Below are 15,572 nucleotides of genomic sequence, written 5' to 3'. Positions count from 1 at the left end.
TATTATGATAATTATATTTAAAAGCATGTTCCCCCCATCTTTTATTATCACACTGTTCTTTGAAAACATGCTGTAACATTAAATAATTGTAAATAGTACTACCTTTAATTCAGGATTTTATTGAAAACCATTGAAAAAGTCCATAGCATTATATGTGACCCTGGAGCACAAAACCAGTCTTAAGTAGCACGGGAATATTTGTAGCAATAGCCAAAAATACACTGTATGGGTCAAAACGATCGATTTTCTTTTATGCAAAAAATCATTAGGATATTAAGATTGTGTTCCATGAAGATATTTTGTAAAATGACTACCGTAAATATATCAAAACTTAATTTTTGATTAGTAATATGCATTGCTAGGAACTACATTTGGACAACTTTAAAGGCGATTTTCTCAATATTTTGATTTTTTTGCACCCTCAGATTCCAGATTTTCAAATACTGTCCGATCCTAACAAACCATACATGAATGGAAAGCTTATTTACTCAGCGTTCAGATGATGTTTAAATCTCAATTTCAAAAAATTGACCCTTATGATTGGTTTTGTGGTCCTGGGTCACATTTAAAAATGCCTACTAAATACTTAGTTCTTTTGATGTTGTGATGGAATGTTTTTGTGACATTCAAGCATATGTCTGTCAGACCAAAGTTGAACCATGCAAAAATGTGGACAATTAGGTCAATTAGTTTAAATAAGTCTCATGCAACATTTTTCAAATCTTGTTCTTCGCCCAGGTTAATCTAGCTTACAGTCGTGGCCAAAAGTTTTGAGAATTACATAAATATTGGAAATTGGAAAAGTTGCTGCTTAAGTTTTTATAATAGCAATTTGCATATACTCCAGAATGTTATGAAGAGTGATCAGATGAATTGCATAATCCTTCTTTGCCATGAAAATGAACTTAATCCCGAAAAAACTTTCCACTGCATTTCATTGCTGTCATTAAAGGACCTGCTGAGATCATTTCAGTAATCGTCTTGTTAACTCAGGTGAGAATGTTGAGGAGCACAAGGCTGGAGATCATTATGTCAGGCTGATTGGGTTAGAATGGCAGACTTGACATGTTAAAAGGAGGGTGATGCTTGAAATCATTGTTCTTCCATTGTTAACCATGGTGACCTGCAAAGAAACGTGTGCAGCCATCATTGCGTTGCATAAAAATGGCTTCACAGGCAAGGATATTGTGGCTACTAAGATTGCACCTAAATCAACAATTTATAGGATCATCAAGAACTTCAAGGAAAGAGGTTCAATTCTTGTTAAGAAGGCTTCAGGGCGTCCAAGAAAGTCCAGCAAGTGCCAGGATGGTCTCCTAAAGAGGATTGAGCTGCGGGATCGGAGTGCCACCAGTGCAGAGCTTGCTCAGGAATGGCAGCAGGCAGGTGTGAGCGCATCTGAACACACAGTGAGGACAAGACTTTTGGAAGATGGCCTGGTGTCAAGAAGGGCAGCAAAGAAGCCACTTCTCTCCAAAAAAACATCAGGGACAGATTGATCTTCTGCAAAAAGTATGGCGAATGGACTGCTGAGGACTGGGGCAAAGTCATATTCTCGGATGAAGCCTCTTTCCGATTGTTTGGGGCATCTGGAAAAAGGCTTGTCCGGAGAAGAAAAGGTGAGCGCTACCATCAGTCCTGTGTCATGCCAACAGTAAAGCATCCTGAGACCATTCATGTGTGGGGTTGCTTCTCATCCAAGGGAGTGGGCTCACTCACAATTTTGCCCAAAAACACAGCCATGAATAAAGAATGGTACCAAAACACCCTCCAACAGCAACTTCTTCCAACAATCCAACAACAGTTTGGTGAAGAACAATGCATTTTCCAGCATGATAGAGCACCGTGCCATAAGGCAAAAGTGATAACTAAGTGGCTCGGGGAACAAAACGTTGACATTTTGGGTCCATGGCCTGGAAACTCCCCAGATCTTAATCCCATTGAGAACTTGTGGTCAATCCTCAAGAGGCGGGTGGACAAACAAAAACCCACTAATTCTGACAAACTCCAAGAAGTGATTATGAAAGAATGGGTTGCTATCAGTCAGGATTTGGCCCAGAAGTTGATTGAGAGCATGCCCAGTCCAATTGCAGAGGTCCTGAAAAAGAAGGGCCAACACTGCAAATACTGACTCTTTGCATAAATGTCATGTAATTGTCGATAAAAGCCTTTGAAACGTATGAAGTGCTTGTAATTATATTTCAGTACATCACAGAAACAACTGAAACAAAGATCTAAAAGCAGTTTAGCAGCAAACTTGGTGAAAACTAATATTTGTGTCATTCTCAAAACTTTTGGCCACGACTGTACATGAACGCATGATGAAGACGCGCTGCATGCACACTCATATAACAGCGCACAAACACTCTGGCAGCTCATCCCACATCCTGTGTGACAGCATGCTATTAAAAACACATCAACACGTCAGCTGTTCACAAAGCACACACCACACACCTTTCCTACGAGCAGATGTGCTGCTCACGCCAGGAAACACAGGAAAGACCAGAGCTCTGTGTGTGTGGATGTGAACACAAAGCACGAAGAATCCAGCTCTGCGCACCACAGCAGAACGGCAGTTTGTGGCGTGTACCGTGGTATCAGGGCGTGTGTTTGGTGAACGCGTGTGCTCGTAATATGGGCGACTCCTGCTGCGCGGACACAAAGCTCCATTCCTGTCACACCTTACCGGCACAAAAACACTCTCGGCCCTGACTAAGCGGACACACACTCTCACACCCGTCCATCAGCTCACTCTGACCTCCACAAGAGTCTGCAGGTCTGCTCTGAAGCCACTCAGATCCATCATGAACAGCACAGTGTGAGTGTGTGTGAGTGTGTGTGTGTGTGTGTGTGTGTGTGTGTGTGAGTGAATGTAATTAGTGGATCCTGTTCTCCATAATAAAGCAGCAGTAATGGTTTGGGAAGCAGGGGAACCTGTCGAGTGAGTGCAGGTGATAATCACACATTCACAGCCGCACCCTCAGCTGGAAATCAAGCTCAACGCTGACTGACGTGAATGATATTAAGGAAAACTTAAGGAAGGGCGCACAGTGGCTTCCAAGCAATTGATTCACGCCTTGTCTGAGACTAAAAAAGATCAAATATGTGTTTAGTGGTCAAACTGACCAACATATTATTGTTGAAAGTGATCAACAGACACATTTTTTTTTTTGCCATGACTACTTGTAGTAAGTATATGCACAGTAAGATGCACAAAACTACAAGTACATATAAACATGATCTGACATTATTTGTACTTAGTGTAGTGTAGTAGGGTCATTCCCTGTCAAATCAACCAAATTTCCAAATCTTCCCCGGCTCAAGTTTTTGATTTTGCTAATATTTATTTTGAGGAAAGATAGACATGTGTAGTAATGAAAGCCAAAATATTAAATGTCTTGAACAAATGGATGAATATATACTAAAGGTCACCATTGGAACATAATGCAACAAGGATGGCTAAAGTCAACAGATTTCACTAATAGAGCTACCAATCTCTGTGTAAAAATAAGATAATGATGCTGCCATCTTTCTGAAGTCATTTTTACCCCGCTGTAACTTGACTCTGAATATAAGGATGAAAATTGCCATTTTGACCTCCCTCTACAAAATAGTGGATTACTCAGTAAATCTTCATCCATGACATTTAATATTTTGGCTTTCGTCACTATACATGTCTATCTTTCTTCAGAACAAATATTAGCAAAATCTAAAACTTGAGCTGGGGACCTTTGGTTGAGTTGAGACGGAATGAGCCAGTAGTGTTTCTTGCTGTTTGTACTTCATCTGCCTTATTGTCTTTTTCTTAAACTCTTGTGAGGGTGAAATGGGTTACTCACACTTATTTTTAGTGCTGCAGCAGTCTAGTAACTGAGAGCTAGAAAACTAACAACCAAACATCCGTTAACTTTATTGAGAAAGAAACAGCACATCCTTGGATGATTCAGAAGACAAGTCCTCTATTTCATAAGTGCTCATGTAATTCTTATTTTACTCTTTGACAAGTTTCAATAAAGGTTTTCTGCTGTTTTTTACCAGTCTCTCTGGTGTTTTTCAAAGTGCTGGTGTTCGATGAATTGCATGGAAAGCAATGGCGGTCAATTTGACTCCAACACAAAAGTTGTAAGATTTTTTGTACACCCTTTCCACAACACATCATCAGTTTGGCACCAGATATAATATTTTTTACTGTTGGGTGTAGGACAAAAAAGTTCATTTATGTAAGTGAGGCTAGCAAAATAAAGTAAACTGTGACATATTATACCCAAAAATTCTTCATACAGTGGACTACTTTGGACCAAAAAATATTCAGACACTTTGACCTGACCATGTTTTTTCTTTAATTGCTAATGTGACCTTTTTACACCACAGACTGAACAAAATGAAGCATCGCTTGGTAATTGGTCAAAGTATTGATAGTAGTGTTCACACTAACAGTTGTCTGAATATTATTTGGTTGATTGCAATCCATTACATACCTTTCTATCAAAGTTATCTGACATTATCAAGATTAATTTGTCACACAGTTTAACTCTGAGTTCTTGTCATGTTGTATTACCATTTTCTAAACTACAGTGAATAAACTATGATCATGTGAGAAATGTTGAAGGTGTCTGAATAAATTTTGGTTTAACTTGGTTTAACAAAAAGTCACACAATTTCAAACGGGAAATAAATAGTTTTTAAATTATTTAACATAATGATATTAAATTGTGTCAAAATGGTTAAGAATTGTGTTACTTCAGCTCATTTTAACAAAGTTAATTCAACAAGCAGCAAAAATGACACTACAGCTAGAAACAAAACTTGGATGGAGAAAATTAATGAAAATATACATTTAAAGGAGAAGTTCACTTCCAAAACTAACATTTACAAATAAAGTACTCACCCCCTTGTCATCCAAGATGTTCATGTCTTTCTTTCTTCAGTCGTAAAGAAATTATGTTTTTTGAGGAAAACATTCCAGGATTTCTCTCCATATAGTGGACTTCTATGGTGCCCTGAGTTTGAACTTCCGAAATGCAGTTTAAATGCAGCTTCAAAAGACTCTAAACGATCCCAGATGAGGAAGAAGGGTCTTATCTAGCGAAACGATTGGTCATTTTCAAAACAAATTGACAATTTATATACTTTTAAACCTCAAATGCTTGTCTTGTCTTGCTCTGCCTGAATTCTGTGTATTCTGGTTCAATACAGTTAGGGTATGTCCAAAAACTTCCATGTCATTTTCTCCTCCAACTTCAAAATTGTCCTAGATCGCTGCAGAAGTACCGACCCAGTGTTTACAAAGTGAACATGCAAATAAGATCAAACACCCTTTACAAAATAAAAAGGTAAAACAGCCATGAATGATGATTTTAAAGTTGGAGGAGAAAATGAGATGGGAGTTTTTGGACATACTCTAACCACAGAGCTCAAGCAGAGCTAGACAAGACGAGCATTTGAGGTTAAAAAGTATATAAACTCTAATTTTTTTTTTAAATAACCAATCGTTTCGCTAGATAAGACCCTTCTTCCTCAGCTGGGATCTTCAAGAGTCCTTTGAAGCTGCATTTAAACTGCATTTCTGAAGTTCAAACTCAGGGCACCATAGAAGTCCACTATATGGAGAGAAATCCTGAAATGTTTTCCTCAGAAAACAATTTCTTTATGACTGAGGAAAGAAAGACATGAACATCTTGGATGACAAGGGGGTTAGTAAATTATCTGTAAAGTTTTGTACCGGAAATGAACTAAGCACTGATGTTCTAAGTACTGATATATTCTAGTTTTTACTGGAAAAATAAAAACAGCATTAATGTAGATATGTGTATAAATGCAGTGCGCTTTATATGATTGGCAGTGCTATTCTGACTAAGCAGAGTTTAGAATAGTGCGGTGTGTGTTGAAGTTAAGCGTGCTTATATGAATAGCCACAAATATGAAGTGAATAACCAGCGGTTTCCATCGCCTCTGGTCAATGAAACCTACTAGATCTCACACATATAACATACATACACTCAGAGTGGCAAAACAACACTTTCACAAAGTGCAACCCCCACACAGCACAAATGCAGCTCATGCTACTTAAACTGTTCACTTCCTCCGGCCTGTGACACATAACTGATGCACAAGAGCATGAGACATGTTCACTAGGTTCACTGAAACATTCTGAGCCACCTCACTAGACAGCACTGCAGGCATCACATCTAAGACAGCACCGCATGTTTACTACACAGTGAAGGCAGACCCAGATTGCATCGCAACAATCTAAATGGGAAAAAATGACCAGTGAAGATGGCTCATCAGTTTTTTACAAACATTAGGACAGATTTCTCAATACTTCGGTCACTTTTTCCAAACTCTTGGCACAGTTCATCTAACTAACATTCAGCTTGGCAAAGCAGTTCATTTCACATTGAAAATGCACCAAAACTACTAAAACTCTCCATACAGTCTCAAATCAACAATACTAGCAAAGGTTTTCATTCAACAAACACGTAAAACAAAGAGAACAGCAACAGGAAGCACTATACGATGTTGGCTTTGATAGTATTTTATTGTTTAGATTTGAAAAATATTTCAATATTACTGTAGAAATCAAAGTCTTGCTTAGTTTTTGTATTATGTTTAGGCTTTGACAGTTTAAGTATGCAAAGTTACAAACTGGTGGCCTGTAGGTTTGCAGAGTTTTGGTGTTTAGTGTTTCTGAGTGAGAAATGAATTCATGTGATCTGAAAAGATATCACTGAATGTATTTTGTGCCAAAACAATGATAAATGATCCACAGTTCAGCCACACAGATGCTCGCTTAAAAGTGACCTAAGTACTGAGAAATGGGTCATATGCACTGTGAAAAAACTCTAACCTTCACTTTACCCCCAGTATCTCTGGTTCACCACTTATTTTACACCGACAATCAACATGCTAACACCAGAGTGGGTGGATCTGCTGTAGATGTGCATGTGCATCAGTAGCCAGTTTTCCATCCAAGGATTTTTTGTGAAACAATATTTAGCGCTTCAAAATGTAGTTGATAGAAATGCCATTTATTCAATAAAATTTCTAAAGTGTCGACAAAATCTTTTTACGTTTAACATTAGCGCATAAATTCTATATCGATAGTTTCAATGTCTCAAAAATTAGTGTGGAAAGACCTTTTGTCAAAAAAAGGGGCTTTAATGCAAAGAAAGTGGTGTCACATGACAGAATTAGCCAATAGGCAGCGTCTGTGTTTGTGGTGTTGCTCACTTTAAAGCACCATTTCTCTAATGATATTCATATTATTAGATTATATCTCAAATTATTTAGATGGTCTATGGTAAGAGACGAGTTACCTTTCAAATATACATATATTACTTTGATGTTTCTTTAGTATGTTGCAAGTTAAAATGTATTCATTTTGTGCAAAAAGAAAAAAAAAATACATTAAATAGTTTTGGCTTGTTAGCTTATATTTTCATTCCTGTTTTGTTCTACTGTTAAATGGAAAGTATTTGTTGTGGAGTGATGGGAAGTAAAATAGCATGGTTTATCAATATGTTTGTCTGGCTGTATTTTATTATGACCATGAACAGGCTGCGTTGTCTAGTTAGTTATAAAAGTGGAAACAACTTACACTAGGCTACTCCTTCTTTTGTGGTCATATAACAGTAAGGCATTATTTAAAACTATTCTAAATATTTATGTTATTTGTGTAGGCCAGATTCACAATGAACATTTTTTTAAATGACGAAACAAACATGCCACTTTCTCAAGAGCGCATCACAAAAATGTAACAAAATTCTGCATACAGGCTGCTACTTTTGCAGTTTTTTTCTTTCGTTTTGTTAATTTATTTATTTTATATATAGCTTTATTATGCTTTTCTCCATTCATGATGTGATCATGTGAAACCTCACACACTGTTGTTCATACTGCTTTTTGTGTGTATAAAATTAACCCCTGGAAAACAAATGTAGGTATTTTAATGGGTCACAGCCATGTAATTTAATTTTAATTTGAAATGATCTGTAAATGGTTAATAATGGCTTAACAACGATTGTCAGTTTGGAGAAATAAAATAACCAAAACTAACATGTATTATATTATTATAACATATATTTTATTATATTATATTATTATGATATTTCAGATAATTAATAATAATGCAACTGCGCCTGTTTATGAATATTACTTGATGCACAAGTATCTAAATAGTCTTTACAGTGTTGGGGCAAGTTACTTTTAAAAGTGATGCATTACAATATTGAGTTACTCCCTGAAAAAGTAACTAATTACATTACTTAGTTACTTTTTATGGAAAGTAATGCATATGCATTACGTTACTTTTGTGTTACTTTTAAATCTGGGCAGGGTTTGCTTGTTTGTTTTTAATATAGAAAGTTCTATTTTTGTCAAATGTTAAAGCCTTTTCACACCAAAAGCCTCAGGCTTAAAAAAATAAATTGACGTCTGTACAGTAGACCGCAGAAGAAAAAATGTCAACTCTTCAGCAATAAAAAAAAAGGAAAACAAATGTTAGATTATCTTGAGTAATTTTTGCTCATTAGTATGGATGAATTGGATCATCGAAGGATGGCAGCAAAGACATCGGTTAATAAAATGGGATTAAATACATAAAGGATATTTGTATTATTTAACATTTAATTATTGCAGGTTTGTGTTGAATTTCACTGTTTTTATTCATTTTGAAGAAGACTGTATCTGTTTTTTTAGTGAGTGAGATGAATTAATGCATGTTCACATTTATTCTAGAACTAAAGTAACATCTTACTCTCAATTTCTCTCCACATGGGGACAGGAGAGCTTTTAATCAATAAATGGGGGAAAAAGTAACTCAGATATTTTCTTGTCAATTAAAAAGCAATGCGTTACTTTACTAGTTACTTGGAAAAACTAATATTATTACGTAACTTGAGTTACTTGTAATGCGTTACCTAAGGCCTGAAAAAAGACACTTGTTAATAAAAATAATTGTATGTAGGCCTATAGGCTACAGTTAATTAATAGCCTGTATAATAAAGTTTAGTTTCAAATAAATGAAGAAAAGGCTACTAGTCCATGATATTTGTGCAATAGGTAAAATTATAAATGGAAACGGCTCAAGGGCAACTTTTCTTTGCGATACACCAAAACGTATGCAACAATTCTGTTTCTCAGGGATGACGTAATCACATACACCATTTTATCGGCATAATGCCAAATTTCACAGTTGTTTATGTATATTCTCTTTGTCGATAAGAAAACATCACAAAAACTTGATGAAAACTTTGCAACTTTGTGAGCAGAGCTCCAGATTGATCAGAGGATTCGTCTCTTCCAAACACAGGTGCGTCTGCGCTCTTACCTTGGGTTCCAGGCTCTCGGGATCCTCGCTGCTTCCTTCCTCCAGGTCGCTGTCTTCATCCTGCGTCGAGTCGCGCTTGTTCCCGGCGGTGGTGCATGACTCCGTCTCAGTGGCGACGCTGTCGTTCCTGTCCTCCTCCTCGATGCGCTCCTCATTCGGGAAGACCTCTCCCTCCGCCCCGCAGGACGGGCTGTCGATCCCGCTGTCCCGATTGGGGATCTTTCCGTTCGCCTCAGTCCCCTCGTGACCCTGCGGCCGCTCCTGCTCCGCGTCTCCATGTTTACCGCTCACATCGTCTCCTAAGTCACTGTGATTATCCTCCAAAGCGCTACCGGAATGTCTTTTAAGCTCTTTTTGAAGTTGGTCTGTAATTTCTGCGTCATTGGCAGAGTCTCTCTGGAAGTTTAAGCTGGACAGTCTCAAAAGCTCAGAGATTCCACACGGTTTATACGTAAGTGCATCCTCAGTCTCCAAAGCGGCCGTCGCCGCTGACGTCTCCGTGAGCTGAGGATGATCGCCGGCGTCCGGCGCTTGAGAGGCGGGAGAATCCATGTCGGCTCCCCAATGGAGGTCGTTCCTCCGCTGGAGACCCAGAATCGGAAACCTTACGAGATAAAGGAACAATCATGGTCTAAAAAGTGTCAAGCTTCTCAAACCTTAGTATTAAGATGTGTTTTCAGTGACACTCGAGCAGTTTACGCCTGATCTTAACATGCATTTTAAATGCGCCTCCTGTGACCACTGATTTTGTTGACACACTTCCCTCTTATTTCATCACACTTCACATCACTTTCGTGACAGAGATACGACTGAATGAATGAATCCATTACACTGCTCATGAGTGAGTGGGAACAGAAGCAAATGGAAAGTATACTAATAAGAACTGCACTGCAAAAAATGCTTTTCTTTCTTAGATGTTTTGTCTTGTTTCCAGCTAAAACATCAAAAAAATTCTTAAATCAAGAAGGATTTTCTAGACAAGTAAAAATTATTGGTCCCACTTTGCATTAGGTGGCCTTAACTACTATGTACTTACATTTAAATTAATCATTTGGTACAATGTACTTATTGTGCACATACATGTTTTTGCATAGCATCTTTTTTAAAAAAGCTTTATGTAATTACGTTTGTAATTAATTTCTGTAATTACCACTGTTGACCCATCCCTTACACCCTAACCCACCCTTAAACCTACCCAAACCACCAAACCTGCCCCTAACCTTACCCATAACTCACCTTAATAGAAGCAAAAGTGTTTTGCAATGCAATATGACCACATTAAGTACATATATCAAGTACTTATTTTTTGATGCAAGTACATAATAGTTATGGCCACATAATATAAAGTGTGACCAAATTATTTAAAAAAAAGTGCATTTTTGTTTGAAACAAACAAAATTATCCGCCAATGGCGTAAGCAAAAATAATCTTGTTTTCTGTTTGAAATAAGATATTTTTTCTTAACCCATTGGCAGATTATGTTGCTTGTTCTAAGCAAAAACTGACTTAATTTTGACTTGTTTTTGCTGAATTTTTACTCATTTAGATAATCCTTCTTGATTTAAGAATTTTTAGATATTTTGGCTGGAAACAAGACAAAAAATCTAAGTAAGAAAAGCATTTTTTGCAGTGTGATTTCAATGACAGTCATGTGCTTTTGGCACAATGCAGTTAGGTTGGAATTGACTGTTTTGTTGCGTTTCCTCAGAACACATCCCATAATGCTCACGTGTGAGGTCATCGGGTGGTTAGTGGGCGTCTTTTGTGGCTGCTCAAATGTATTCGACCACATGAGCAATGCATTCTGAATACCTAGATCAAAAGTGCAAAAGCTCAAACCATTTAACATCATCCTTGTGAACAAATCAACGAAAATGCATCTTAATACCAGGGGCCAATTGCATATACTCACTTTGTAGTTAGTCATCTAATTTTTTCTCTTCAAGACTAGTCATAACTTTTTATAGTCACAGAAAGATAGATTGTTCTAATTTGAATTAATTCTAATTAGTACTGAAGACACAGTCTTAACATAGTGGTTATGTTTATGACACTGGACCCCGATAAAAACACAGGGCTTCACAGATAAATAACAATTAGTTAAGGTCCCATTAGTTAACATTACTTGATGCATTAACTAACATTGACTAACAATGACTCATTGCTACTTCATGTTAGTTTAGGTCCATTAAATTATATTAAAATATACAGCTTTTGATTATAATAATTAATAAATGTTTAAATAACATCGACTGAGATTAAAAACGCTTTTATAGGTGTTTTTCATTGTTAGTTCGTATTAACTAATACAGTTAACCAGTGTTGGGTGTAACTAGTTACTTATTGTAAATTAATTACTTTTCCCTTGAAACCGTAAAGTAAGGGATTACTCTTACTTACTGTCATTTAATTACAGTTACTTCTTATGTAATTGAACTTAATACTGTGTGTAGACTGTAGAACATTTATATACAATACAATAGTGGATTGAACATCTAACCTTAAAATGCCCTTCTCACTTTAAATACTTTGGTGAGTTAATGAGAATATTGGTAACACTTTAGTGTCCGAATCTCACTATTGACTAGTTGGTTATTAGCATTTATAAAACGGTTAGTTCCATTCCTCAATTCTGATTGGTCAGCAGCTGTGTCGTATTCATGATACGGCACTGCTATGACCGCTTCACTCAACGGTTTTGTGTATCATTGAACCTCCTTAGCAACCACCCTTAGCAACGTAAACAAAGCTTTAGCAGTTAGGGACTACTTTTTACAGCGGAAGGCAGTTAATGATTTTACTTTATGAAAATGTACAACCTAATATATATATAAATTAATATATATTTTGATATTAATATTTTTATTGTGTGGTAACCGTTTTATAAAAGCAATAAGGTACTTGAGGCCTTGCTGTATCGTGAATAAATCACGGCTGAAGGGGTTGCCTAACAACGCCCTACAGCCGTGATTTATTCACGATACAGCACGGCCTCTCGTACCTTATTGCTTAAGAATATTACTGTTATATTGGCTGTTTATTAAAACTTAAAAATCACTTATTCTGCAAAATCTAAATCCTTAATCCAATGCAATTCTTAATTTTTGTTTGACAACTACTTTACTAAGTATTAATAAGCAGTAATTAGGAGTAGACTGAGGCAAAAGTTAGAAGTAATGAATCTAAAGTGTGACCAGAATAATTTCTGTAGTTATCTTATTATTTATTTGAATTAAAATCACTAACTTGTTGAGGTTGATATAGGATTTAGAAGGCAATTAGTAATAAGTAATTAAATACTTTTCGGAGAGAGTCGTTTGTACAGTAATCTAATTACACTGCTGTTAGTAACTGGTAATTAATTACTTTTTTTTAGCATAACTTACTCAACACTGCAGTTAACTAATGTTAACAAATAAATAATACTGTAGCTCTTTCTAGTGAATTTTGTTTGTATCAGTATCACTATTTTCTTGTTTATCACCAAGAACACTGTTCTGAAACAATCTGTAATGTATAAAGCAATATACAGTATAACAAGAACAAAAAAAGATTTTAAAAAGATTTTAAAAACACTTAGCTTAATTCGTTTTTTTGGCTTGTTTCTAGTCAAAATATTTTTAAAAATTCTTAAATAAAGATGCATTTACTAGATAAGCAAAATGACATAAGATATTTAGTCTTGTTTTAAGCAAAATGTGCTTCATTTAGTTTTTTTTCTCCCTGGAAACAAGTAAAATTATCTGCCAGTGGGGTACGTAAAATATTACGTATATAAAATATTACATATAATAAGTCATTTACTTACCCCACTGGCAGATAATTGTGTTTATTTTAAGAAAATGGCACTTAATTTAGTTTTTTCCCCCTGGAAACAGGACTAAATACCTTATGCCATTTTGATTACCTAGTAAATGCATCTTAATTTAAGAATTTTTTTTAGACTTTTGACTAGAAACAAGACAAAAATACTAAACAAGATAAGCCTCTTTTTGCAGTGTAGTCTGACTGTACAAAACCCCACTGAGACTAAAACCTCTATAATATTCTGGCCTTCTTCAGTTTGAGTGAATAGGATTTGATGGCTATTTTATCATCCACCAGAAAAAAAAATCGTAAGCCCACTTGGTTAGAAACATAACCGCACACCTCTGTTCTCAGGATTTGAGGTATCATCCAAGTCTGTTGTATTATATCTCTGTCTCAGCTCACACAGTATGAACAGAAAGAGGTTTGTTCCTCACACACCCGATTTAACACACAGACCGTTCTTACCTGGAGCTGTGGAAGCCCTCGATGAGGCGGCCCACGCCGGGCCCTGCAGACGGGACTCTGGCTCTGGGAGGGGGACTGGGAAGGGGTCGGCGGGGCGCTGGGGGGACGGGACCCCGCGGCAGCAGGTGCACAGGCTTAGGGGGCACTGACAGACACACAGAGAGAGAAAAGACGCTCAGACCAGCTCTACAGTCCCGTTTCACATCCTCCGCTCACACCCCAGAGATTCACCCTCCATACTAATCCTCCCAATCCACTCGTGCCACACCAAAGTCGCACGCAAAGAAAACGAGAAAGATGGAGACGCTTCAGCTGTCCGAGAAACTGGCAGCTTCCTGAACCAGAGAACAGGAAGTAGAGATGAGCGTGCGAAAAGTGCTGCGGTTACACAGCGAGATACAAACACAAACATAACCACACACACACACAACAGAGTCAAGAAGATGAAGTGTGTTTGTGCACGAGTGGATAAACCGCCTCAAATCTGTTTGAATTTCTAAAGTGTATTTTAGATGAGTTGCATAAGCATGTTAGGACTGAATGAAATATAACTTTAATGATGCAATTCACATGTCAAGCTGAATTCAGGAAGCAGATAGTCTGAGCAGTACGCACTTCCTTCCTCTGTCTGTTGTGCAGCATAAGAAAGCCACAAAATGTCCATGCACAGTTCACTCACATCACAAACACACACACCATTGGTTTATCAGAAGAGAGGTTTGAGTGACAGTTAATCATGTTTAATACCGTGGGGTTTCTGTGCTCTGGACGTCTTGGGCGTGGCTGAGGCAGTGGGGCGTGGCCTCTGGGCGAACTGGGCGGGGCATGGCCTGGGAGGGGGCGGGGACTTCTTATTCTGGGGCTGCTCTACAGATCCACAGGAGTACTGCAGCGCTGCTGGGGACAAATCTACCAAAACACAAAACACACCAAACATGAAGACACAGATTTGACCAGCATTAGAATATCAATAGAAATCTACCAGCAGCCCAGTCGCACAGCTTGTATATTTAGATATTTCAGTGAACATTATTCAAATTCATATCAGCTTTATTAATTCCTTTCAACAAACACATTCATTGCAAATGACTACCTTTCTAAATTGACACACTTATGTGTTTCTAAACATGTATGCTTTGTGAACAATAGCTGATATGTGACCCTGGACCAAAAGTCATAACTTCGTCAATTTTTTCAAATTCAGGATGTACACATAATCTGAAAGCTGAATAAATAAGCTTTTCCGTTGATGTATGGTTTGTTGCGATAGGACTTTTTATTTACCCTTCTCACTTTAAATACTTTGGTGAGTTAATAAGAATATAGGTTACACTTTAGTGTCCAAATCTCACTATTAACTAGATGGTTATCAGCATGAATATTACTGGGATATTGGCTGTTTATTATTACTTAAATAATAGGACAATATTTGGCTGAGATACAACTGTTTGAAAATCTGCAATCTGAGGGTGCAAAAAAAAAATAAATATTGAGAAAATCATCTTTAAAGTTGTCCAAATGAAGTTCTTAGTAATGCATATTACTAATTAAAAAGTAAGTTTTGATATATTTACGGTAGGAAATTCACAAAATGATTACAATTACATCCAAAGATGCTTCTCCTTCATTCACTTTTGGTGAATGTAGCCTTAGCCAGGAAGAGTTGATGTCATCCGGCGGTCTCCAACGATCATTGGGTGTTTCAACCCTGAAACGCAACACCCTCAACATTGGTGGGTCAGCAGTGGTGGTCAAATCACTGCCCATCAACTCCCCCTGGCTTCCAGCTAAGCTCCTCTGTCCTGCTCCATAACCAGCAAGAAGCTCTCTCTGCTGCCTCCCCCATCCTGCCAACAGTCATCTTTCTCTCCCTCCCCATCACCCCAAAGGCTGTAAGCATCCTCCATACTGACTGGGCGGGGAATCCTCTACAGCCGACCTCGACCGGGAAGAGCCATGCCTGCCAACC

General features: G+C 37.4%; 1 protein-coding gene across 2 annotated transcripts in view; it reads right to left on the bottom strand.

Moving 5' to 3' along the window:
• Positions 1 to 15,572, bottom strand: part of fgd (faciogenital dysplasia) — an 84,366-nt gene that overhangs the window by 26,817 nt on the left and 41,977 nt on the right. For both annotated transcript variants that reach the window (XM_073818965.1, XM_073818966.1), the window contains exons 2-4: positions 14,351 to 14,512; positions 13,604 to 13,748; positions 9,329 to 9,932 (exon numbers count right to left, since the gene is read on the bottom strand). In XM_073818965.1, the coding sequence (XP_073675066.1) occupies positions 9,329 to 9,932; positions 13,604 to 13,748; positions 14,351 to 14,512 (911 nt within the window). The remainder of the gene's footprint in view (positions 1 to 9,328; positions 9,933 to 13,603; positions 13,749 to 14,350; positions 14,513 to 15,572) is intronic.

The sequence above is a fragment of the Garra rufa genome, chromosome 15, assembly GCF_049309525.1.
Source record: "Garra rufa chromosome 15, GarRuf1.0, whole genome shotgun sequence".
Classification (NCBI taxonomy): domain Eukaryota; kingdom Metazoa; phylum Chordata; class Actinopteri; order Cypriniformes; family Cyprinidae; genus Garra; species Garra rufa.
The sequence above is the reverse complement of the archived record's forward strand: the minus strand, read 5'-3'. Positions and strand labels throughout refer to the sequence as shown.